The following is a 26,276-nucleotide window of genomic DNA, read 5'->3' as shown; positions in this document are numbered from 1 at the left end:
GAGCAACATGGGGTGGAAAGTGACGTCACAACAAGGTAAAAAAAAATGCTTAATATCTCAGACCCCAAATCAGCACAAACAATCGTTTTTTGCGGCACAAATCCGCACAACCGTAGCACAAACGAATGGCATAATTTTGGGGATTATTTGCATTTGCATTGAACTTTGAACATATTACATTCAGAGATGTTGTTTATGTTCACACAGCTACATTACACATCAACTAAAGTTTAAAATATGATATCATAGTGGACAACCCCTTTAAGTCCTATACCTAAATGAGAAAACAGTTAAGCTAACTGCACTGAAAACAAAAAAAAAAAAGAAAAAATTCTATGAAAGCATTATATTCTGTTTACAAATAAATATTCTTTTAAAGTATTTTTAAGAACTCTTTTAAAAAGTATCGGAAAGTTTACTTTGCATTCTGGGATTGTGCTGTTCCGTGAAATAATATGACATGCTGGTTTCTAAATGGAGGCAACATATTAGGTAGTTTGAGTGTGAAAGTCAAACTACCAAACTACCTTGAGCGTGAGTCATTAAAACATATTTCAGATATGCGATGCTCAACATTTCTGGCCAGCAGGTCTCAATACACTCCAGGATTAGGAAAGCAGTCCAACATAAGGTTGTTATTGAGTTTCTGTGCACAGAGAAAGCAGTCTGAAGGTTGACTTTATCTATCCTTCACCAAAGACAAATGACTTCTGCTCACAGCTCGAATAAAAACAGATGCTTGCAGAACAACTTACATAAAGTGTCTGAACCTCCCCAAGGGAAGCGCATTAGAGAACTGGAGAGAGGCCGAAAATCGGAGATTGAAAGAGCAAATGAGATCCCAAGCAGAGCAACAGAGTGTGTTAGACTTGTGATATCAAACTCCCTGAGGTGACTGGCAATGATTGGCTAAAATCCAACAAAGTGGGCCAATCGTCTGCCTCCACGTTCAGTCTAACCAGCCATACCTATAAAGTGCATTAGTGGCCACCCACTATAAGGGTTTTTCTCCATTAATTTTTCCCATAGGGGGCTGAGAACATTCTTTGTTGAAGCATTATAAGCCATGAATGACAAACTTTGATTTAGAGCAGTGTTTATGACAATTGGGAGACTAGGTACAGGAAGTACAAGCATTGAGAATTAAAAACAAATTAATGAATCAATATATGGCAGAATATCACTTAAAAATTTAATTCAATATATTTGTTTTATTATTGAATTTTAATTTGATTCTAATTCTAAATTAATTTATTCACTTGTTTTTCTTTTATTTATAATTTTCTGCATGCATTTTTATTTATATTTCAAGATAATGCTTGACCATGTTAGCAGGTTTGGCATGCTGTCCTGGGAGAGAACCCTAAGCTCGGAAAAAGATGAGCCCAAGGCTCCCTCCTGGTCAATGACCATTAGGAGGGATATGAGATCAGGCAGTTCTCGAGAGCTCCCCCAATGAGTTTAGCCTAAACCTTGATTAATACGATGGCTTTATGGGAATAGACCGCCAACCACACCAGTGTGTAAGCATTAAGTGCTTGTGACTGTTACTATTATTTAATTCACTTGTGTCACGTATTTAGACTGTGGGAGGAAACCAAAGTACCCTGGGAAAACCCACGCGAACATGGGGAGAACATGTAAACTCCGCACAGAAAGAGCTGACTGGCTAGGACTTGAACTAACTCACTTGCTGTGAGGCAGCAGTGCTAGCCACTGAGCCGGCGTGTCGCCCAATCCTAGAATTGAGGAGGAGGGAGAAGGGATGGATGGGGGGGGGTCTTCCAAATCGAAGATAGGGAATGAAATTAGGCTGGATATTTATGTTAAATTTGGAATAATCCTAATGATTAGCGATAGGGACCAGCTGCAGTCAATCATATCATGTGCTTCTCTCGAAATTAGCTTGTGAAACTTTTTTAAGCTTTAATTAATTAATTTGATTTTCCATTTACTTGTTTTTCCATTTATTTATTTATTTATTATTGCGTTTATTTATTTATTTATTTATTTATTTATGTATTTATTTATTCCTTTTTACTTTTCAGTCTGACAAACAAGGAATGAGGGATGTTTATTATTTATACATTTAAAGAAGTCTTTATTCATTTATTTATTTATTTGTGTGTTTATTTATTTTTATATTCATTTATTACTGCATTTAAATGATTTATTTCAGTATTCATTTATTTTTACTTTATTTGTTTTTTACTTTTCAGTTTGTAACACGGAAATGAGAGAGGAGGTCCTAAAGTAGCTTCAGCGCATTATTGGTTGAGGGGCAAATAAAAATGCCATCAAGTAAATATTTGTTACCTGTTTAACCAACACAATCTCACAGCAATCTGTACCTTTTTGATCTACTATCTAATTCATATGAACTTTAGTACATCTTGGTACGATTCGCTAATCAATATTCTTGTGGTTTTAGGATTTTTTAATGAAAAAAAAATCTTATAGACATATTGTGCTTTTAATGTTTTATAAGTTACTGTTAAAATGAATTCAGTGACATGAACACAGTTTTACCTACAAATCAAACTGCAATGTATAGTCATTCAGAACTCATACACCTATAGAAACAGAAAGAGTAAAGGAGTTTGACAGATGTTAACACACCTCCATCTAAGCTGCGGGACGCCCTCTTGCTGGTGGAGCGCTGGAAATGAGGAGCAGGTCTGTCGATCATAGAGCTGGCCTGACGGGTCTGGGCTTGAGTACGGCCGCTGTAGCGGAACTTTGATCCCAGAGCCAGGAACTTCCTGGGAGTAGTGGCCGCTTCTGTTGATGTCAATCTGAGACCAAATTAAAAAAAAAACACTTTGAAAATGTACATGGACTCAAATAAAATGTTAAAAACAAAGTCACTAAGATGCAGCTATCTCACTGAATAAAATAATTCAAAGAAGATTCCCTGGATTGACAAATTTTTTCTATATTAAGTGGTTGTAAACAATTTATTTGGCCTGAATATAAACAAACAAATGAAGTTGAAGATTACTAAATTTAATTTGTTTGTTTAAATTCAACCAATATAAATTGTTTGCAACAATTTTGCAGAAATATTTTTTTTTGTGTACATGTTATGATGCATAGCTTAATATTCATACCTAAAGAAAGTGTGATGTTCCACGCAGACTTTCCATAGTTTCTTGGCAGCCTTGTAGTTGGGCAGTTTAAAGCCAATGGCACTTTCGTAATGTTCCAGCTAAAAAAAAATTGAGTTGAAAATAAATAAAAAAATAAAACAGAAGCCCACTTCACATAAAGGCTTCACATAAACAAATCCCCCAAAAAACTGAAATGACGTAATTTCAAACAAAATCCCACCAAAACCCAGAATTTAAACCCCCGCACTACGTTGGGGGGAAGGGGGGGGGGGTTGTCTAAATGTTTGAAAACAGTGTACAGTCCCTCAGCCTTTTAGAATTTCTTTTTACTCTCAAATGAAAACAAAAACGCTTGTTCTTCCATTTCACTTGAAGTAAACTATAGAAACAGATAGAAAGAGTATATGTGCACTTTCATGCACATAGAGATCCCAAAAATAGATGTAGTTTTAACTTTATATTAAAGTCTTTTCCAATCAAATATACTGAGTGAAAAACAGAACACTGAATACATTATGAGTAAAACAGGACTTTCATTACCACACATATTTATTAATCTATGTTAACATTAGTTACAGTTTCACTCAGTCACTTGGTAGATTACTCAGTTCCGAATTTAAAAAAAATGTTGATATTAATAATGTGTTAATAAACATTGAGATTAGCATTAACAGAGATTAATAAATGTTATAATAAATTTTTTATTGTTAACTAATGTAGAAAACTAATGAAATGGAGTCTTGAGGTCATTGCACATTGAATCCAAAATTTCAGCCTCATGTTGTGTCAATCACATTTACACACTGTGTGAAAACTTTCATCTACCATTAACAATAAATAAATCTGATTGGGTTTCTATTTTTTTTTTTTTTTTTTACAGTTTATCACATCCAAAACAAAAAAAAACATTTAAAACAAAATTGTTTTTATAATTTGGAGCCAGTACAAAAAAGAAAAAAAAAGAAAAAAATAAATACTGTTACTGGGAGCACAGAGCACTGTATTAAAAAAACAAAGTGTGTAATATTAAGGCAGAATGTGACAGATAGTTGTGAACCACTGTTGTAGACTAATGTATGCTGGTTTCAGTGCCTGCTGCGCACCTTTCCCATGCAGCTGTTTGGCTAGTGTGTGTGTGTGTGTGTCCATACCTTTGACTGCCAGTGTTCAGGATTAATTAGTTCACAGAAATATGTGTTATGTGGCTGCAGTATTGCACGCGATGCATCAAAATGCCACTGAGTTCAGGAAATATACTTCAAATTTTGGGATAATCCCATGTAGCTCTTTAATGGGGTGGTGAACTCTCCTTCATAAGGAAAATGGACTTGATGTTGAATATTTCATATTTCTTTTTCTCAGATATGAATACGAATACAAAAAAAAAAAAAAAAAAACATTGTAGACTTCACTGTGCAAAGACCTTTTCTTTTAAAGTAAACTTTTTCAAAATAATGTTTTTATTATTATTATTTTTATAAATCTATATTATATTATTATTATTAATATACAATTACCTTTTTTCTATTTCACTTAAGAGGAATGCTATTTTTAGTTTCAGTTTTATTTAGAATAATAAATTAGAAGTATATAAATGGATCTAAAAATGCCACGTCTGAGCAATATGATGCCAAGAATAATTGATTTTGGAAGATCAGACTCCCGGCACAGCATATTAAATGCAGCCATACTTAATTTATACTTAATTATTTAATTACATTAAATATGTAATGAAGATGAGGTTGAGCAATGCCGACACACCTTTTTGCTAGATGGTCTATTGCTTTAATTATTATTATTATTATTATTATTATTATTATTATTATTATTATTATTATTAACATTATTATTATATCACTTACACATATTTTTAAAATAATAATAATAAGAATGATAATAATACATATTTTAATAAAAAAAAAATTTGTAGTCCATAGAAAAGCTTTCATATTCTATAACATTCTATAATAAAGTCAGTATTCACACATACATCAGATGGCCGAATCTTTATGAAGAAACTGCTGCGTTTGTAGGAGACTTTGAGAACTTTTGGCCAGGGGAATCGATTAATCCTCAACTTGTCTTTATAGACCATCAGACCACTGGAGCAAACGCCCAGCATTATATCCACTCCATCCAGATCCTAACAGAGAGAGGAAAAAAAGTGGTAATAATTATAGACATTGTAGAATTGCAGTGTTTTGACTTAGAACTTGCAATCACAAATCTCAACCACTAGAGGGCACCCTTGCTTCTCTTTTTAAATAGTGAATTCCATAATTTATTTAAATCCATGGCTTGATGCAAACAGATTGACCTGATTTCTGCAACCAAATCTGAGCAGCGGCAGGACATGCAATGCTTTTATTACAAGCACTTCTGTGATATGAAGGATATTTAGGTATAACCAATGATTTTTTGAAAGTTAAGATTGCTGATTTCATTTAAAGCAGATGGTTTAATGAATACAGGGCAGTCACATTGTCCAACTGACACATCTTATAGAATGTATTTTAAGCAAATGGTGGTTGTAACATCAGATAATGATGAATGGTAATGTGGAGCAATAATTAACAACTAAAAGTAAAAAAAAAAGTAATAATAATAAAAAAAACTACTTTAGTTACAATGTATGATTGTATATTTTTTACACAAGTCGCCAGAAAATTATACAAACAATATTTCCATTTCCATTTTTCAATAACTATATAACATTTTTAGCTGTAATCTTTTACTATTGTATTTATTTTGTTAGCATTTCATTGATTTTTAGTAGTAGGCAAAGATTAATCATGATTAATCACATCTAAAATAAAAGTTTATGGCATAATATATGTGTGTATATTATACAGTATATATTTATTATGTACATGTGATACACACATACATAGAAACAAAACTATACAAAACAATTTTGTTACATATCTATTTAACGTATACATAACTTGTATCATACACATATATTTTATATCCTTATTTATATCTATAAATACAATTTTTTTCAAATATACGCATGCCTGTGTGTATTTATATATGCCTAATAAATATACACAGATAAGTTATTTTTGAATGTCTTCGTAAAAAACAACACATTTTTCCCATTAAAACACAATATACAGTATTTCATTTTACAATTTTTCAATTTAAAATTCATAATTATAATATTTTGGAACAGTAAACATGTCAGGCTAAATAATTAAAATAAATCATTGACTTCTGCTAGGTTCATTAGTTTACAAAACACAGATCCTTTTGCAACACATAAAAACCTATACATACAGTTGTTTTTATATTTCCCAAATTATGTTTAACAGAGAAAGGACATTTTCACAGTATGTCTGATAATATTTTTGTATTTGTTTTATTCCGGCTAGAATAAAAGTAGTTTTTAAATTTTTTAAAAGCCATTTTAAGGTCAAAATTATTAGCCCCTTTAAGCTACTGTATATATTTTTCGATAGTCTACAGAACAAACCACCATTATACAATGCCTTGCCTAATAACCTAATTAACCTAGTTAAGCCTTTAAATGTCACTTTAAGCTGTATAGAAGTGTCTTGAAAAATATCTAGTCAAATATTATTTATAGCCATAATGGCAAAGATAAAATAATTAGAAATGAGTTATTAAAACTATTATGTTTAGAAATGTGTTGAAGAAAATCTCTGTTAAACAGAAATTGGGGAAGAAAATAAACAGGGGGAGAATAATTCAATGGGGTTAATAATTCTGACTTCAACTGTGTACCTTAGTAACAGACTATTTTTGTGGTTTTAAAACCTTGACTTTTCCCAAACTGCGGTAAACCCAATATAATTTAATTAGTTAATTTATGTCAAAACAAACTTTTATTCTGAATGTGATTAATTTATAATTGTTGTGATTAATATTTGCCCAGCACTATTTATATTATTTAGACTTTTATTAATAAAATAATGATAGAAAATTCTAACCTGTTTGGAATTCTCCCAGATTTTGATGTACGAACACTTAAAAACCATAACGCAACATACTTAAAGGTGCAGCAGGTGATTGCCTTCAGAAACATTTTTTGATGTGCTGGATAAAAGTCTCTTTACATTCCAATAGTAATGATTAATGTAAATGATCTAAATGTATTTATATGTATTTTTATATTCTGGGTAAAACATAAAACTTAAAAATGTTCATCCAATAAAATATTGTCCGGCCGACAATTCCCAAAATTCTGACTTATCAGACAATTCTGATAAGTAGCCCAAACTGTCTGTCAGCAAATGTAGATTTGAACAACTGCGCACCCGTTAACGCAGATCTGCTGATGCACGTACACACGGGCCGCCCATGACACCATGGCTGAAGTATTTCTTTTAGACAGGTAATGTTCTGTTTTAAAACTATTTTAGTCACACAAAGTAGTTTTTGTTGTTACAAATGGGTTATATGCACAGTAGTGTTGTTCAGCCACTGAAATCTTCAGGCGAAAGACTTACTTTCCATTTCATAAGGGATATTTTAGTTTAACAACAAAACTTAAGTAAATAGCGCTATTCTGCCTTGCCTGCTTTACTGAGGTGAAGTTGTTTTTTTATATTCACGTTGGTTTATTTTTGAACAATGACAACCTGTGACAAGCTCCTTATATTGTTTACCATGGTACTGTGAATATTTGGTCTGAAATAGTATGTAAGTATGGCTTAGTAATAAGTGTAATTCCTGCAGCCCGCTAACCAATCACTAAGCATACAGTAGTCAGTTTAGGACGAAGCGTGTGTAAGAGTGAAACTGATGAGAGAGTGATGACAAGTTTTGCTTGCTAACTACACAACTGAAAACGTGCTGGATATAATAGTTTCTCCTTCAGAATTGTAGTATTATAAAGTACTATAGAGTTTTCTGACCGGCGAATGACATGATTTAATGGGTCTCTGTCACCTTTAATGTGCGAGTTCAGAAGGCGTTGCTTTGGACGACAGGGGAGGATTGTTTTTGAAAGATATTATGCTAACCGGTTGGCATTTAGGCAGATCCCCTACTGCACCTTTAATCATTCTTAAAACCTTTTCACTGAAAGTGTTTTGTGTCAATCAGATGTACCTTTGCCTGATGGAGATCGACACCATACATGGCTAATTTTTTGGCATTTTCCAGGAACATCATGTCAGCCTGAGCCGGACTCATAGACCTGTACAAAACACCAAAACAGAAAATTAAGCAAGCAGTTTATCATTAACACATCTACATTTATGTTTAAATATGATCACAAAAGTGAAAACACACATACTTTAAATTCAATCTCTTCTGAATGTGCTTTCATTTCCCCTTACTACACATATTCCCACATATATCCATTTAGTATTGTAATTACTTTGCCATTAATAAGCAGTCATAATCACCTGTATGTGCGATGAAGCTCCATGACTTTATCCTCCAGTTCTTTGGTCTGTCCAGGAATCAGCTGAAGCTCCTTGGCATAATCACTGGCGTGAACCTCAGGGTCGTACTCCCCCAGCTCAGACTGCAGGGCATAAGAGCCCAAGAGTGCCAAGGTCACGAAAGAGCAGGGCAAACGGCCATTCTTGATGTCCTTCCGCAGCTGCAAACACAAGAAGTACCTGCAGAGTGCAAAATAACATCATTTAGGCTCACTTTGTATTACACACTATGGGTCACGTCACAAGTTGAGACAAGTTTTTCTGTTGCGATATGAAATACACGAGAGTGAAACTGCTGCCATGACAACAGCAGTAAAATGACGTCAATGTGGTGCTGTGATTATTCAGGGTGAAAGGGCTTTTGTAATTTACGAGTGTGATAATGAAACTGGCTGGAGAATTGAATGCTCACTTGGTGGGAAACAGCAGGAGGCTCTCCATTTTATTAATGATTTAATCTGGCAAGTATCAGAGATTAGTTTTAAAATTAGTGAGTGAGCAAGAGAGGGAGAGAGAGAGAGATACAATCTAACAAACTACTATTTTATGAGAATGGAATTGCATGAGGTTGGAAATTGTGGGGAATTTTACTATTTTGGTTTTAATTGATTGCCAATTCACTTTAAAAAGCACAGGTGCTGCAATATTTAGTTTTTCTTTGATGTATACTGCTATATGAAGAGAAAAAATGCTAAAAGTCACACACAATGTGTTTGGATGTTTTGGATTATTTTTGTAGGGCCAAATGCAAGACTTTAACTTACAGTAGAAAGCTTACAGCGCAGTTGCATTTTATGTCAGCACACTGACCAAAAGCAAGGAGCATAGAATCACCAAGAGGCGACACTCTGTTGCCATTTCTGATTTGTGTTGCTATTTTGCTATGGTGTCACGCGGCAGTCATTTTGGAATTTTCAACAGCACGGATAACTAACATTAGACAGAATTAATTAAAATATTGAGTTTAATATCAGTTAAACTGAGTACATCCCCTTTGAAAAGTAACATTTTAAAACATCTTAAAACAATATCCCAATGAAAACAGACAATTTCCAAAATGTTGACAAGACTAAGTTTAATACATCTGATATCTAAAATATCTGCTTCACATATAACATAAAAGTAAGGTTAACAATATAACTTAAATTACTTTTTTTGTTTGTTTTACTCAAATTAGGGTGAAGATTAGGGTAAAGCAAAAATGAGTATTCACAACAAAAACTACATTATCTGGTTGTTTGTATAGCCTCCAAGATTTTTAATGACAGCATTAAAAATCATGAATAAAAACATACAAATAACAAGGACCTTATCTAGTGAATAGATTGGTTATTTTCTAAATAAAAATATTTAAATATTTTACAAAATATTTATGTAAATTACTGATCATTTGTTGTCCATCTTTTACTCCTCACATCAAGCTAATCCAGTGCGACCTAAATATGTATGCGAATTTGTAGCACTGCCAAATCTGTGTCTATAGTCCGCTTTTCCACTATTGTACCAAACTGTTCGTAAAGCAGTTCAAATTGTATTCCATGTTAGCCTTTTATGGTGTGGTACGATTCTAAACTGTTCTTAGTCCAAAATTCGAGGCACGGTTAAGACAAGCATGCTGAAAAATCCTGCACTGTGTGTGCAGCATTGTCACCCTGTTGCCAGATTCTCCATAGCTGTCAAAGTGGAAGCACACTATTTATTTATTTATTTATTTATTCATTTATTTACTCATTCATTCTTTGTTATTCAATGAAGTAAATATCAAAAAAAAAGCAGTCCCCAAAAACAGAAATATCTGATCATCTTCCATACAGCTTTTTACGTTACACTTACATTACCAATGCAACAACTGACACATTTGTATTACATTCCAGAGAGGAAAATAAAACTGTATTCGTGCTGACTAGCCCAAATTGGCACAAAATAGGAATATAATGTTAAAAATAATAACAGTTAAGCAAAGAGAACTGTTCAGCCTGATAGTTTAAAAGTGGCTTAAGTGTTACAACTTGTTCCAGTACCTAACATAAGGGAGGCAGAGCATGAGAGCCAATATGCTTTCACTCACTACTGCTTTGGCTCTGATTAAAGGCATGGTTCACCCAAAATGAAGATGTCCTCTATTTATTTACCCTCAAGTCATACCAAATATTTATGAATTTCTTTCTTCTGTTGAACACAAGAGAAGATATTTGAAGAAAGACGAAAACCTGTAACCATTTACTTCCATGGTCGAATAAATAAAATACTATGTAAGTCAGCGGTTACAGGGGTCCAGTTTTCTTCAAAATATCTTCTTTGGGTTCAGCAGAAGACAGAAATCTGTTAAGGTTTGAAACAAGTAAAGGGTGAGTAAATGATGACGGAATATTCGTTATTGGGTGAACTATCCTTTTAAGCTGGGACCGGCAGCTTTTTTCTACACAGTGTATTTTAATGCAGGTAAAGGGAATAATGAGAGACTGACTTGATAAAGAAACACAAACTGTCCAGATTTGACTTTATGCCTTGAAGTTGTAGATGCATTTCAGCGCTTACAGCTGAACTAATCCTTTAATGATGACCATTCTTAATTGACAATTGAAAAGTTGTATTAATTAAAAGGGTTACTGACAATTACTGATTGCAAATTAATTGTATGCATCCCTAAAAGTGGCTTTACTAAGAAAACATTATAAAAATTAAATTAAACTTGTCAATGATGGTCAGGGTCTAAAATTACATCTGCCAATGATGGGTCTAATGTGACTTGTGCCACGCAGAGCAAAGCAGACATTTTCTGTTTAGAATGGTGGCAACCACTGTACAACTGAACTAAAAAGTTTGTATTTTAATAGAACGTGAAACAACAGTGACGGAACAACGACTCATTGATTTTTTTTCTGTATCACTACAATCCTAGACATCAGGAACAGAAAATGTGTACAACAGACAGAGGAATGGATGGACAATGAAGAGGTCAAATCGTCTGGCCAGAGTGAAATTGATTCATTAGCGAATAGACTTCACAATAAATAGAGTACAGAATTAAGAAAGTGCTGTTGACCTGGTGATGTCTTCTGATAGCTGGGCAGGATCAGGTGGGTAGAACTTCACATTGAATGTGAAATCATAGTCGGTGCCTAGGTCAATGCGGACATGATTGAAAACAAAACGACGGAAAATTACAAAGTGACTGTCTGATATTACATGTCAAGGAGCTGTATGGTATGAATCCACTCACCTTGTACTTGTCGTCTGATCTCCTTGGTAAAGTCCAACCATGTCTGAAAGACAAAAGAGATAGTTCATTAAGCCAGATTACATCAAATACCATAAAATAACTGTAATGGAATCTACACTACGTAGAACTTCGCTAAGGTCATGAAATGATAACCGATATTAAAACCTAATAGTTATTGTAATCTTAATAAGTTATTGTAATTGATCTTCTTTAATGTCTAATCTTCTGATCCAAGTAAAAAAGCAAAAAGATATTAAACACAACAGGCCATAATTAAAAAATCTCCATGTCTTTTGTTTCCATATGACTATAATTATACTCTGTAAACTTCAAGAAAACACGTTCCCTAAGTATAAAAGTAGTCTACAGTTCATATTAAAAGAGTAAGTGTGAGTGCTATCAGACTGATGTACCTTTATGGTTGGTGTCTCCCATATGGCCAGACCGTAATAGTCTTTCTCTAACAGGTTGAGATGGTCACAAACCTTTGCAAACAGATCTTGGCCTTTAGCGTGTTTCTGAAAACAAAAGCATGAAGTTAAATATGCATTTAAACCTGCATTTCTTATCTTAAGCAAATAACAGCTGTTGTTATAAATATAAAAATGCACAGTTCTGTCTGGTTTTTTAATCTGATTCACTGATAGCAGTGCAATATTCTGCAAATAACAGCACTCCTACAGCCTCTTCACCCTTCACCCTCGTGTATTAGTCCACCCACATACAGCGACAAGCAGAGAACACTCTACAGTTTGACAAATATTGCAGCTGTTGGACAACATAATGTACTTTTGAGGCTTTTTGAATCAAAAGAATGTAGTTGTTTAGATTGCAACTATGCAGTTTATTTATAAGGATAGTGCCTATTTTCAAATATTTATCATTTCGGAGCACCAGATTCAGTGCATCGGTCACCATCAGCCTGTCTGAGCAGACCAAAGAAAGTGACGGTTGCATTCTGCCACAAGAAAGCGACGGAGACAGCATAATACAGCATAAGCCCTTAGGGGAGGAAAAACTCAGCGTTTTCTCAATGTAAGTTTCAAACAGCTGAACAAATCCTTATAAATTAGGTAAGTGTCATTCTAAGTCGATCTTTCTCTTATGTATTTTGTAGTGCTGTACCACAGAAAGTGGTAATGTTTACTGGGAAATCTCCACAGAAGAGAGAAACTACACAAAAGGACTTACTTCAAATATTGACGATAATAACAAAAATAAAGTAAAAAGAGCTCAAAGTGCTTAAAAATGGTAAACTGAGACTGAGATAGACTCTCTTCAATGATTATGCTTTGCACCATTTATTTAAAAGTACTATGTCAAATAAATATTTTTCTTCTAAACAATAACAAGTGCTTAAAGTGCTTAAATAACAAGTGCTAAAGAACTAAACTGCTTCGCTGAAGATTAGAAGTGAAATCAAGGCTATTATCACTTATTTTTTCTTTTTTTCTGGGTTGTAAGCAAAGTCCTGCAAACTCTTTCTTTTTAAGACATTTGGACCAGAAGATGGAGCTGGTACAGTGGAGGAGGCTGAGGATCTGCTGTTTGTCCAATCATGTTTTTTCTTCCGTTAAATAAAACTAATCAGGCTACCTCAAATCGATCACTCCATAGAAATTATGCATTTTATTAATGCTCCATTGTTATTATTATTTCACAAAACCTCTGTCAACATTTTTAATAAAAGTCATTAGATTAAAGATTATGTCTTATGATTATGACTTATTTCCTCTGTCTCACTCACGTGTGATGAAAGAAAATGACAATGAACCACAAGGCTCATTTGCTGACTTTTTGTATAACATTTTTGTTGTTTACATATGATAAAGCATTAATTTGCATACATGTTTTATAAGCTGTAAAATGAAAGCCTCAGTTCGGTGCAGAGTTATCATTATACAAAATCATGAAAATCTTTGGATTTGTTTGATTTGTAGATTATGTTGGCTATTTTAAAAACCGATATTATATAAGAACTATTAATAACTGTCATTTTCCAAATAGAAAAAAAGGTTGGTTTGTTGGTTGTATACTAAATCATCAATAGCCTGTTTGTAAAGTTTATGACGCGGCTCCAGGTAGCACAAAGGCCATCAGCATCAGCACTGGTTTGTGTCAACTCATCTGTGTTAAACTGTGACCAGAAATATCCTTCTTTCCTTTTGCTTCTTTGGCAAAAAACGTCTGTAGACACGTGTGTTTGCACGTGATACTGTCCCCAGAGTTAACAAATCTATGTTGTTTCCATTCCAAAAATGCGAGGTGCACCGCACTGCCTTTTATGTTGACAAGAAAAAAAAAGAAGTGCAGTGCTCTTTTGTGTCACTTTAAACAAATGAATCAGCTGACCCGTGCACGAGTCGTGTTGCTGCCTATGTTATAATTGTAATTTTTAAGAATATAGTGATATTCAAGATCTGTAAAGTAATACAGCTCTGGATAACTTGAAACAGCGACCACAAACATCTCCACCATCATTAAAAGTTCGACATAGTCGCCTTGACAACAAAAACCCTGCAGTCACCTCAACAGAAACCCTGCAGTGATTTCATTAGATTGAAGAATTAAAAACGCGACTGATGTAACATGCTTTTTCCGCTCGAGCACACAACGAGCAACTGCAAAACGTGAGGTGCCCTGGGCGCATAAGCAGCGCGTAAAACACTCGCAGCCATTAGTAAACCATTCGACAGATGCCTCTCTCAACGCAAAAAGAGTTCGCTGTGATCGGCCCCTTATGCAACTAAACTTTAAAAATATATCAAATAATATTTTTTTATCGTTTAACTGATACCATTAATCGGTTACAAATGCACCTTTTCAGTTAATGGTTAATCGATTATTTTGAGCATCCCTAATTAAACCACATGCGCAGGCTCTGAAATATATATAAGTTATTGATATAATGTATAAGTTATATATAGGTTATTATATAATGTGGGTTTGTTCTGTAGACAATTGGAAAAAAAATAGCCTAAAGGGTCAAATAATTTTGACCTTAAAATGGTTTTTAAAAAATTAAAAACTGCTTTTATTCTAGCTGAAATAAATAAGACTTTCTCCAGAAGAAAAAATATTATCAGACATACTGTAAAAATTTCCTTGCTCGGTAAAACATCATTTGGGAATTTTTTTTTTTTTTTTCATTCAAAGGGGGTTTAATAATTCTGACTTCAACTATGTAATTTTATGACAAGTTGAAATAAGATTAAAAAGTCAGAATTATTAAAAAATAAATAAATAAATAAAAAATCTACATTTTGATGTTTTTTTCACCTTACTGTTAAACTTTTTGTGACATTATTATCATTTATAAAAAAAAAATCTCTTTCTATATGTGGTGGAAATAAGCTTTCATAATACTCTGTACTGTATTTTGAATTTGTGTCGATATTATCTCTATGCAAAGAATACCGAAATGGCCTTCTATAAGAGCCAATATATATAACAAATCACACTGTAGAAAGTTTACTATTAGTATTAGGAATATGTCTTTAGATTGAGCACTATTAGAGAACTTCCAATGTTTAAAAAACTGACCAGTTTACATGCAAAGTGAGGAGGTCATATGACAACTACGTAGCCTAGTTCTGTGTAAAATATTGAATTATGCAGAGTGTTTCACTTACTATTTATTCATTCATTCATTTTACTTTAGCTTAGTCTTAGGCTGCCACAGCGGAATGAATCACAAACTATTCCAGCATATGTTTCACGCAGTGGATACGCTTCCAGGCACAACCCAGTACTGGGAAACACCCATACACTTTTGCATTCACACACACTTTGCCAACTTAGTTTAGTCAATTCACCTATACTGCATGTCTTTGGACTGTGGGGGAAACTGGTGCACCCAAAGGAAACCCACGCGAACACTAGGAGAACATGTAAACTAGACACACAGAAACGCCAACTGGCTTAGGTGGGACTCAAACCAGCAACAAAATTTTTCATTAAAAAATGTTATGGTTCGCATTAAATTTGAAACATAGACTCCTGTTTGGAACATGAAGCAAAATAATTAGCTTAGCTTGCTACATGATAATTTCAAGGAAAAAAAAGCTATGGAGGGTCAAGCTGCTGCGAGCAAGGATGTTAGTTTTTCAACTAGGATGCTGTCTCTGTAGCCAGCACACATCAAGTCAGCTCAGTCAGTTTTCAGACACGAGCCACGCAGAACGATGGCAACAAAAACAGGCCAAAGTGTCATATCAGCAGAAAGAGTCTCTCGGTAGTCTGAGAGTTAATTAGCAAAGGAAGTAAAAGCCCTTGAGTGAACGCTTGAGTTTCAGAGTTGCTCCCCGTGGAGTAGACAACGAAACACTGCACTTGATAAGAAACAAAAGCGGCAGTTGTGTGCTGTATTTGTGTATGTGTGCGTGTCGCTTACTTCCAGCTCACACTCGAATAGAGTATCATCCAGCAGCTTGACTTTGCAGTGCATGATCCTGGGCCGGCGAGCTGCTTTCTGCTTCTTCCCCTCCTCCTCTTCCACAGTGTTCTTCTCCTCTTTCTCTTCCTCTTTTTCCTCTTCTTCCTCCTTCACTTCTGTCTCTGCTGCACCTGCATCTTCTGGCTTGGGCTCTTCCTCCACCTTCTCTTGTTCCTTCTCCTTCTCCTTTTCCTTGTCTTTCTCTTTTTCTTTATCCTCCTCTCCTTTGGCCTTGTCCTCGTTTTTCTTCTCCTTCTTCTCTTTTTTCTCCTTCTTCTCTTTCTTCTCAGCTTTCTCCTTTTTCTCAGGCTTTTCCTTCTTCTCTAGCTTCTCCTTATCTGCTTTCTCCTTCTTCTCCTTCTTTTCTTTCTTTTCCTTCTTCTCCTTCTTCTCCCCCTTCTCCCCCTTTTCTCCCTTGCCTGACTCCAGCTCGGCGTCTTCTTTCTGATCTGCTACGATTTGCTGAAGGAAGACAAAATCAAACATGTTAAAAAAAACTGTTTAGATTATTACAGAATTAATATCATCTAAATAACCAGGGCTTTTAAAAGAACCATTATTTCAGAGTTTTTGAAACAGAATCTTAAAAAAAATGTCAAAGGTATGTATAATCATGGATAAAGGGTTATCTTAAACCCTGTATTAAAGGGTCAGTTTACCCAGAAAGCTAAATCTTGGCAATACAATGTATAGCCAATAGGGTCAGCAGCATGAAACAAGCATTTTCGTATGATCACATTTAAACACCGAAATCGCATGGAGTGTTCTGACAATGTTTTTTGCTTCATTTTCTAGACTTTAAAAATCCAGATTTCGGAGTTTCTTTTTAGGCTAAGTGCAAATAGCGCACCTAGTTGGAATAAACTACGCCCGCTACGCCACTGCATACACACCTACTTTAAAAGAGACCCATGAAAAGGAGAATGAGGGTAGAGAAGAAGATGTTACATGAAGAAGAAGCTAGCATTAACCAGGCGGAGAAGGCTATTGGCAGCGCAGCGCGGACTGGATTCATCAGACAGAAAAAGGAGAGAGAGTGGGAGAGAGAGAGAGAGAAAGGCCCTGAAGAGGAGAGAGACCGGAGAGGAGATATGGGTGTCTGTGGTTTCGGATATTTTTAGGTTTATAATCAAGTTGATCTATGCTGTTTGTCGACTCTTCATCACAAGGAGAGTAGAGAAAATACAGTGAGAGGAGGAGAGAAACAGTAAATCATTAATAAGTGTGAGTATTATGAAAGATATATATATGAACTGTGAAGGTAATCAACAGTGTATTTTTCATGCAGCACTGAAGTGACATTATAAGGGCATTACTGGGAGCATTAAAAACGATCTTTGGAAAAGTAACTCAAAAAATAACTTTTAACAGCAATGCAGTACCTTTTGGTCGAAGTAATCCATGAAGTAATTGAGTAACTGTAACTAGTTACTATTTTTCAGTAACTTGCACAACACTGCTGATGGCATATACAAAGGAGAATGTCAATCAAAGTGTATTTATAAAGTGTGATTATAAAAAGTAAAAATAATACATTATTAACATTAGAATCTGGCTACATTCATAAACTGCTGCCACACAACTGTGTTCAAACCCGTTATAAAAGTGATTTTTGCATAATTTTTGCAACACTTCAAAAAGCATTACTGCCAATCTGATCCGATCGAAAATTTTATAAAGTTCAATATGTGTACAAAATACAAAATCAAGCAATGATTTTTATAAAATCCAGTCACAAGAGATACTTTTGAATCCATGTTAATACCAGTCAGAAAACTGTAATGCACCTCAGAATTTCCAAGATCTCTTAGTAGCCAGCCAAATTAAGATGTATAGCTCATAGAACATCCTTTAAACATGCTTCAGGAGATAACAAAAAAATTGTTCTTAGAAATCATAAGAACTTATAAAAGCTGTAACATTTCACATGAACCCTATTTGTACAAAATCACAATTCAGTGATGTTGTACAAACTGTTTTCACGAGAGTGTGTTGATACTAAGCTTCTTATATCTGTTACTGTTACATTTATTGTAATGGGAAATGTTTTTATGGTGTCATGTTCCCCGATGAACTACATTTTTGTAGCTTAAATGGTGAAGAATGGTGCTTAAAATGTCAAGGTTATTGGTTCACCTCTCATGGAATGCATGAAATATTAAAATGTATACCATGAATGATGAGAAGTGCCTGCCAAATGCATATCCAGAGACTCTTCAATATCCAAAAAATACATTGTTTATACATTTTCATGACTTGATGTTTAGCCTATACTACTTTACCTCAATCTGCCATACATCCGCTTTAATACATTATCATGCACTGATATTATGGTTCTCTTAATGTTGACATTGGCAAAGTTTAGAAAATCTACTCTCCAAATGCATCTTTTTACTGATTATTATGAATACTATGAATGATTTCATTTTTAAATTGGACTTGATAATGTTTAATCAAAGTGCTATAACTCAAGTAAAAATGTCAGATATATGCTGCTCTCTACAATACAAAGCCAACAAATGTGGCATTAAAAATGCCATCTTATTTAAAAAGAAACGCTCCCGGATTCCTCACTCTGGGAGAAAAGAATAAATAATGAAAAGGTAGCAGCGGGGAAAAAGCAGAAGCATTTTGACAGCAGTTAGCAAAGCTTAAAATACCAGACATTCAGTATGAACAGCCTCTCAGAAAGCTTTTAGTGCACTGTGCTGCTGGAACAGTTGAGAGCTCCACAGAGGTGATTTTAACATGCAACCTCTGACCGGAACGCAAATGTGTGAATGTGAGATGCATGAAGCTCCACAGTCCAGTTAGCTGTTAGACAGACATCCCTTGCTACATGGAACACAGTGTGAACATGGAGTAGTCACCTTTAAGTCATATCTGTCGATAAGCCCACACACCAGTAAGATGAGTGTTACTCACTTTTAAAAGTCTTGGAGACAGTTTTACCCCAAAATATGCCACAAAACAAACAATTTAAGCATTAAAAAAAATTACAAAATACAAAATAACAAAGATAGCTTATTATTTATTATTATCATCATACAGCTATAGAAACAATAAATGAAAGTTCAGATGGAAAAACCTCTAAGTTCCGTCTGAAATTTTCTTCTAAAATGAGCATTCTTCTTAGGTTCCTATGTTTGTGTTCAGTTATTTTACTTTAAAGGCAATGCAAATAACATATTATTTGCCATAAGTGTATTTACTGAACAGGAGCTTGAGAAAAAATGTCCATTTTAGGAAAAAATTTCAGATGGCATTTAGAGGTTTTTGCATCTAAACTTTTCAAATTAATATTGACTGATAAATCAGTTTTTCGTGATTTCCTGCATTTATTAGGTATGGATTGAGAAAAATTTTAATGATAATTTTATTCTATAAAGTAATAACATTTCATCTGTTGTGAATGAAAATTTAAGTTATTCCACCAAATATTGATTTCTGAAGTTAGTACTTAGGTACTGTGTTTCTTAACAATCAATATAAACATGTCTGAAAAAAATGTCCTGTTTTTATTATTGTACCGATAAATATAAAAAATCTACTAAATGTCATTTACATTTGAAGTTGATAGGAATGTTATTGATAGTTTGAAGAAAAGAATTATATAAATTATGTATTATACAAACACTATACTATACTAGACTATCAATCATAAATCCAAAGGTCACTTGTTGGTCTAAATCAGTGGTTCCAAATTTGTTTTCCTATTTTATCCATAACCTACAAAAGTTGCAATTGCTGGGGTAATTACCATAATTTAAGGACAAACCAATACCAGCAGTTGCAGCAGATCAATTTTGCATTAACTTTTTAAACTTTCTGATATCTTTTTGGCAGTCACGTACATTAAGAAGAAATACAGGTCTTGACTGAATGTGTGTGAAGATCTCCCACTGGCAGTCTGAAAAATTAAACCAAGAATCTCATTAGGTGAGGTTAATGTTGAAATTAAACAAATGAATAGATTACAAAAATATATATATTTTTTTGTGTTGTCAACATGCTTGTGGCTTACATAGGCTTACTGGTGTGTGTGCAACATTGCGCACATTGTTTGTATTCTTATAACCATCACCGATGATAGTGGGGTTCTCAAGTCACTGGTATTGTTATTTTGGGGGTCAGGCGCTAAAAAGTTTGGGACCCCTTGATCTATATCTACTTATTAAGTGAGACGTCACATGAAGCAGCTTCCGGGTCCAAGCGCTATATTAAACTATGTGGGGAGACTCAACAACTGGGGAAAATAAAATGTTTACAAAGAAATGTATTACTTTCGAAAATCACGATCGCAATAAATATTTATTTATGCCTAATATCAGAAGGCCAGAAAATTATAATTTTTTTATAAATTGTTAAAATAGCGGTGTTTGTAATGCAGCATGTCCAGAAACTTGTGTACACCATGGTTTTATATAAAATTCACTCTAACGTGTGATATGACTAAAAAGAGGTCATAAACTACTATTTTCTCAATTGAAACGAGTAGCGGCTTGGACCAAGAAACAGTATACTATAAGTCATGACTTATACAAGCAGATAATTTAATATAAAAGTATTACACAATATGATAGGCCACTTCATGTCAAGTGGTTCTTTGCTTCCACTCCATCCATTTAAAATCCTTTAAAGCACACCACTGATTATCCCTTACTTGCTGTGTGTTCCAAATGGTATATATTAGCCCCAAAAGGGCACTTCAGTGTAAAAACAATCATGTATGCCATACTAAAGTGTCATTTCAAAAACAATGCTCAAAACTGGCCACTTCGGAAAGTAAAAGATTCAACTGATAATTAATATTTGAGCCCATGATCCATTGTTCATGGAAGTTGAGTTGTGTTCATTATGCCCTTACTCTGGAGGGTAAAACTTTCTAAGAGATTAATGCAAAGGAATGAGTCCTCCCGAAAGTAACGCAATGGCTGATTTATACTTCTGCGTCAAACACGCGTATGGTCCGGTGAAGCCTTTGCGCGGTCGCATAGCCCTCGCCGTGGCTGACGCTGACGCGCACTAGGGTTGGGCGATGTTGACCAATTTGGCATCGTACGATGTGTAATTTGAAACATCGCCATGAACGATGGCATTTTCATCGTAGGTTGCGGTAAATTCATTATTTATGAATAATTAATGAACTCCTAACAAATTAATTATTTGTAGCCTACCTTTTCAACTACCTGACCCGCATGATCTTTGTTTTTACCCATAACCAAATCATAAATAAATAAAGATAATTTACACACAAGTTACCACCTGTCAATCACTTTTTTCCGCGGGACTCTGGCATGAATAGGCTATGACACGTTACCTGATTCAAAAGACCGAAGAGTCACTAGATAGCGACAAGATGAATTAAATATCACGTTTAACAACTATAATGAGACGCGATCCAGTGGTACATCCTTGATAAACTGTCCGACGTGCACTGCTCTCTGGGCTGACTGCTGGAACTCAGACGCTGCAGCACATGACAGAGAGTGTGTGTGTGTGTGTGTGTGTGTGTGTGTGGTCACGTGATGTGCGTTTTCAGCGGGAGTGGAGGGAGGGCTTTTCAGAAATGTTAGGTGAAACGCCAGTGTGGACGTGGATCGTTTTTGTTGTGTGAATGTGATAATTTTAAAACTAAGACGCATTAGTGTAAACGGGGTCTAAGTGTGTATCTTTGCAAACAGGTTGCTGCTGGGACGGGGGCGGGGCGGAGGATCGCGATGGACGATGGCATCGTCTATCGGTCCAACCCTAACACGCACCTCTCAAAAAATTTAACTACATGTCGCAACGACGCATTGCACAAGTTGTGATTGGTCGGCTTGGTTGCAGGGTCCAGTGTAGATGGTGCTGAGAGCCGTGAGCCCAATAGAGCACTGATACAACAGAGCATACAAGTGTTGAGTCCCGTAAAGAAGCTCCAGATGAAAACCTTTGATTTGTGTTTACCTTATGATTAAAGTTGGCCGGTTCCCACCTCTGAATGAGAAAATTTTAGCCTCTTGTAGCATTCAGAAAAAAACAAAACACCTGTGAAGAAACTCCACACAGAGCAACATAAAAACCTACTGCCAGCCAGCGTTTCGAAAGTGTTATTGTAGAGCAACACAAACAGCATGCAGAAGTATAAATGCATCGCCACGCGCAGGGTAGGAACCATGGGTCACACTGATCACTCAACGCAAAAGTATAAATCAGCCTTTAGGCAGCATTCCAGTCCAATTTTTTAATGCCATACACTCACTAAATTCCCTTCGTCTTGTTCCCTTGGTTGTACGTCATGGATTACATCACACAAGTGTCCACTACTTGCAGAATTTCTAAATGGGTTTGAGCACTTGAGAAGTACACTGTTGTAACGTCACAATCGCATGTGCTGAAGTAGGTGCTGGAGTAGACATAAGAAGCCAACTTGCTCCCTTGGTCAAAATGAAGAATTTAATTGAATGAAGAATTGAAGATCTTTGGTTGATTCTGCTGAGGGAACAAGGGAAGTTTGCAAGAGCTGCATGTCTAAAAGTGGACCGGAATGCAGCCCTGGTCTGAACACATCAACATATTTTTCTCACCTGGTTTTCAGCACTGCTGATTGAGTGCTGGTCTAAAGCAACATCGCCCTCTATGCGCAATTCTGGCTCAGGGTCTGCTATAGGAGCTTTGGGTTCGTCCTGGTTGTCCTTCTCACGGGCCCTCTCCGTCTCCACCCCCTCACCCTCCGAGCACTGCGAGCGGCGCTTTAGGAAAGAGGAGAAGAGGCGGGAGAGACCACGGCCAGCGGAGGTGCGCTGACGGGGCTTGAGCTGCTGTTCCTCCTCCGAGCCCCAGGGGGCTGCGAGGTGGAGGAAGGGCTTTCCTGAGCGGTTTCAGTGGGGGCTGGCTCCTGTGCAGCGGTGTCCTCCTCTTCCTGCTGCTGCTCACACACTTGCTTCTTATGAACGCTCTCCGCCTCGTCTGTCGTCATGGCAGATACTGTAGGAGGAAAAAATTTAGTTAATGTCCAATATGTATGTTGCAGTGTTTTGTAATGTATATGCACAGCTAGTGTTTCTTCCCATAGCAATAAACTTCCGGTGAACGGTTAATGTTCTTTTTTTAAGGTTCCTTTTACAGAATGGATTTTGTAATGTAATAAAAATATAATCAGTTAAATAGACTTCAGCATTCATTTAGTTGTTCAAGTGTAAAACGACATGAAAAGCCGTTTACACGCACACACCCATCACGATCAGTAGGTAAGAACAGAAACTCCATTGAAAAAAACTGCGGTAAAATAAATTTTCATATTTTAAAGACATGGCGTGGAAAAATGTCATTTAATGCAGTGCTTTTTGTCCATTCTGAAACCCACTTTATATCATATATCAATCAGGCAGTGAAGATCGTTGATTTTTAAAGAAACCTTAAACGCCAATTTTGTCACCGAAAGTGTTTGACCAAGGTTACTGAGAAAATAAAAGTCCTGCGTACACCCTATTATAATTGCTGACTGCATACAAATTTGCTAATTGATCTTAAAGTTTTATTCACCTAAAAATGAAAGTTAATTTATTATTTATTAATTTTCATGTCTTTCCAATTCCATAAGGTTCATTCAATGTATGACACATGTAAACACAAATTAAGATATTTTGAAAGAAATCTGAGAGCTGTATTGTCTTCCTCGTCAGTTAGTATGTTTACTACATGCAATACAGCACTTGACTGCAATACAGCACAACACAACTAGTGACTCTAATGGCAGTATGTTGTAGTGCCTGAGGTAAACATGCACATTCATGACCTGACTAGGAAGAGAAAACATTGGTAACAAAGTTGTTTTTACAGTTTCTTGGTGCACAAAATTGTTTATGGAGCTTCGTATAGTTACAGTTGAACCACTGAAGTCAGATGAAATCTTTTTCCAATGTTTTTGTGCCTTTTCTGGCACCTCGAGACTGTTGTTGTCTATGCAGGATAAGGGAAATCTCAGATTTAATCTAAAATACCTTACTTTGTGTTCCAAAAATGAATGGTCTCAGGGGACTGGAACAACATTAGGGTGAGTAATTAATAACAGAATATTGACTGTGTGAACAACAAAAGTTTAGTTTATCCAGTAGCTGAAAATTCCTTGGAGTCAGTTCACACGGTACTTGAAGAAAACCTTAATAAACAGAACATACTGTAGGCTATGTAAATACAGTAACAGTAGATGCCTATGTAGATGAGATACTGCTTAAAGACAGTATCATTCGCTCATCTACAGTATGACAGAAAGGCAGTGCACTTGAAAAGTATACTTCAGGCTTTAGCTACTTGAGAGCACATCCACAAAACACAACAGTAACAGCACAAGATTCCAGCACAAGTGCACACATACCAGATTAGAAAAAAAATGTCAAGACTCAGCATCTCTAACATAGGCTTAATCCACACTTAATCCAAGCATCATTAATACTGCTTCTGAGCAGAACTCCAGGCTAACCATTCTTGATGTTCAGGATCTCATGTTGCTAAAAATTAGGGATGTGTGTTGTGACTAATTTCTTTGATGTATTAAACTTTTTTTTTAAACAAATCTCTTTCTCCTTGCCTGAGAGAATGTTTCTCTGAACCTGCAGCGAGTGACAGAAACAACAAACACAAGTTGAGGCACATTTAATTACTTTTTGCTCTAATATAAATGTATTTTTTATAATGTTTTTACATATCTGACAAGTCAATTAGTCTTACATTTGAATGATTTTAAGTTTTATATAGTGCTTTCACATGCCTGCCAATGCCAGCAGAAATGTGAGAATTTGATGACATCTTTTATTAAACATATTAATGTAATCAAGATAAAATAGACATTTCATATAGTTTAGAAATGTAACAAAGGGTTGGACATTTTATTGCTGAAGATATTTGTAAGTGTATTTTGTCAATTGTGTTCTGCTGTTTTAATAATTTAAGCTGAAGAATCCTGGTTAAAATATACACTACCTGACAAAAGTCCTGTCATCAACCCCAGTTGTAAAAGCAACAACAAATAACTTGACTTCTAGTTGATCATTTGTAAAAGTGACAGAAGGTACACTGTAGATTTTTCTAATGAGTCATCTGTTGAACAGCATCCTAATCATCACAAATACTGCAGAAGACCTATTGGAACCTGCATGGACCCAAGATTCTCATAGAAATCAGTCAAGTTTTGTGAAGGAAAAATCATGGTTTGGGGTTACATCAAGTATGGGAGCGTGGGAGAGTTCTGCAGAGTGAATATCAACATCAACCGCCTGAGGTGTCAAGACATTTGTGCTGCCCATTACATTACAAACCACAGGAGAGGGCAAATACTTCAGCAGGATAGGAGCTCCTTCTCATACTTCAGCCTCCACATCAAAGTTCCTGAAAGCAAAGAAATTCATGGTGCTCCAGGTTTGGCCAGTCCAGTCACCAGACATGAACATTATTCAGCATGTCTGGGGTAAGATGAAGGAGGAGGCAATCTAGGTGTAATCTAGAGGCCTTTGCCTTTCATATAAGCCACTTCTGATACCAAAGGTTCAACTAGAAGTCAAGTTATTATTTGTTGTTCCTAAAACTTGGATGGGCGACAAGATTTTTGTCAGGTAGTGTAGAGGAGTCTAAAGCAGAGGAGTTGTCAATTGCAGACAGCAAGTGTGGTAAAGGCCATGTACGTCCACGCTTCTTGGGCTAATAATATTGCAACTTAACTGCCCAATTGCCCATATTGTTAATCAGACTCTGTCCTTGGCATGGGATAGGTCAAGACACACAGTGTGCCAATTAATTTGTTTATCCACTATCCACTTCAGAGTGACTTTTTTATGAGAAAATAATTCGATACTTCTGTCAGTTTAGTTAAAAACTACTTAGCTGGAAGTGAATAAGTGTACAGCATAAAATACCATTAACAAATAACCATTAACTAAAAAACCACATTCACATAATATGATAATTTACTGTATGGTGTTGTTTAACTTATTTATTTAATCCAATTGATAGCTTTTGATAGTATAGTAAATAGTCATAAAACAGCTCCAAATCATTTAAAAAAGAAAATCACAAAAACATAAATTTATTATTATTTTTTAAATCTGTGGAATAAT

The 26,276-nt window shown here is 35.3% G+C and overlaps 1 protein-coding gene across 1 annotated transcript in view; it reads right to left on the bottom strand.

Annotated features, from left to right (window-relative positions):
• The window catches only part of epb41a (erythrocyte membrane protein band 4.1a), a 70,135-nt gene extending 46,733 nt beyond the window's left edge, over positions 1-23,402 (bottom strand). The window contains 12 exon segments of the mRNA XM_056480281.1: positions 2,620-2,795; positions 3,111-3,208; positions 5,101-5,253; positions 8,187-8,274; positions 8,486-8,704; positions 11,571-11,646; positions 11,748-11,790; positions 12,161-12,265; positions 16,141-16,644; positions 22,752-23,005; positions 23,008-23,151; positions 23,399-23,402. Of these exon segments, the coding sequence (XP_056336256.1) occupies positions 2,620-2,795; positions 3,111-3,208; positions 5,101-5,253; positions 8,187-8,274; positions 8,486-8,704; positions 11,571-11,646; positions 11,748-11,790; positions 12,161-12,265; positions 16,141-16,644; positions 22,752-23,005; positions 23,008-23,151; positions 23,399-23,402 (1,864 nt within the window).
• Between the last annotated feature and the right edge of the window lie 2,874 nt (positions 23,403-26,276).

Source organism: Danio aesculapii, chromosome 19, assembly GCF_903798145.1.
Source record: "Danio aesculapii chromosome 19, fDanAes4.1, whole genome shotgun sequence".
In the NCBI taxonomy this organism is placed as follows: Eukaryota; Metazoa; Chordata; class Actinopteri; order Cypriniformes; family Danionidae; genus Danio; species Danio aesculapii.
Note: the sequence above shows the minus strand (reverse complement) of the source record. Positions and strands in the feature narration are given on the sequence as shown.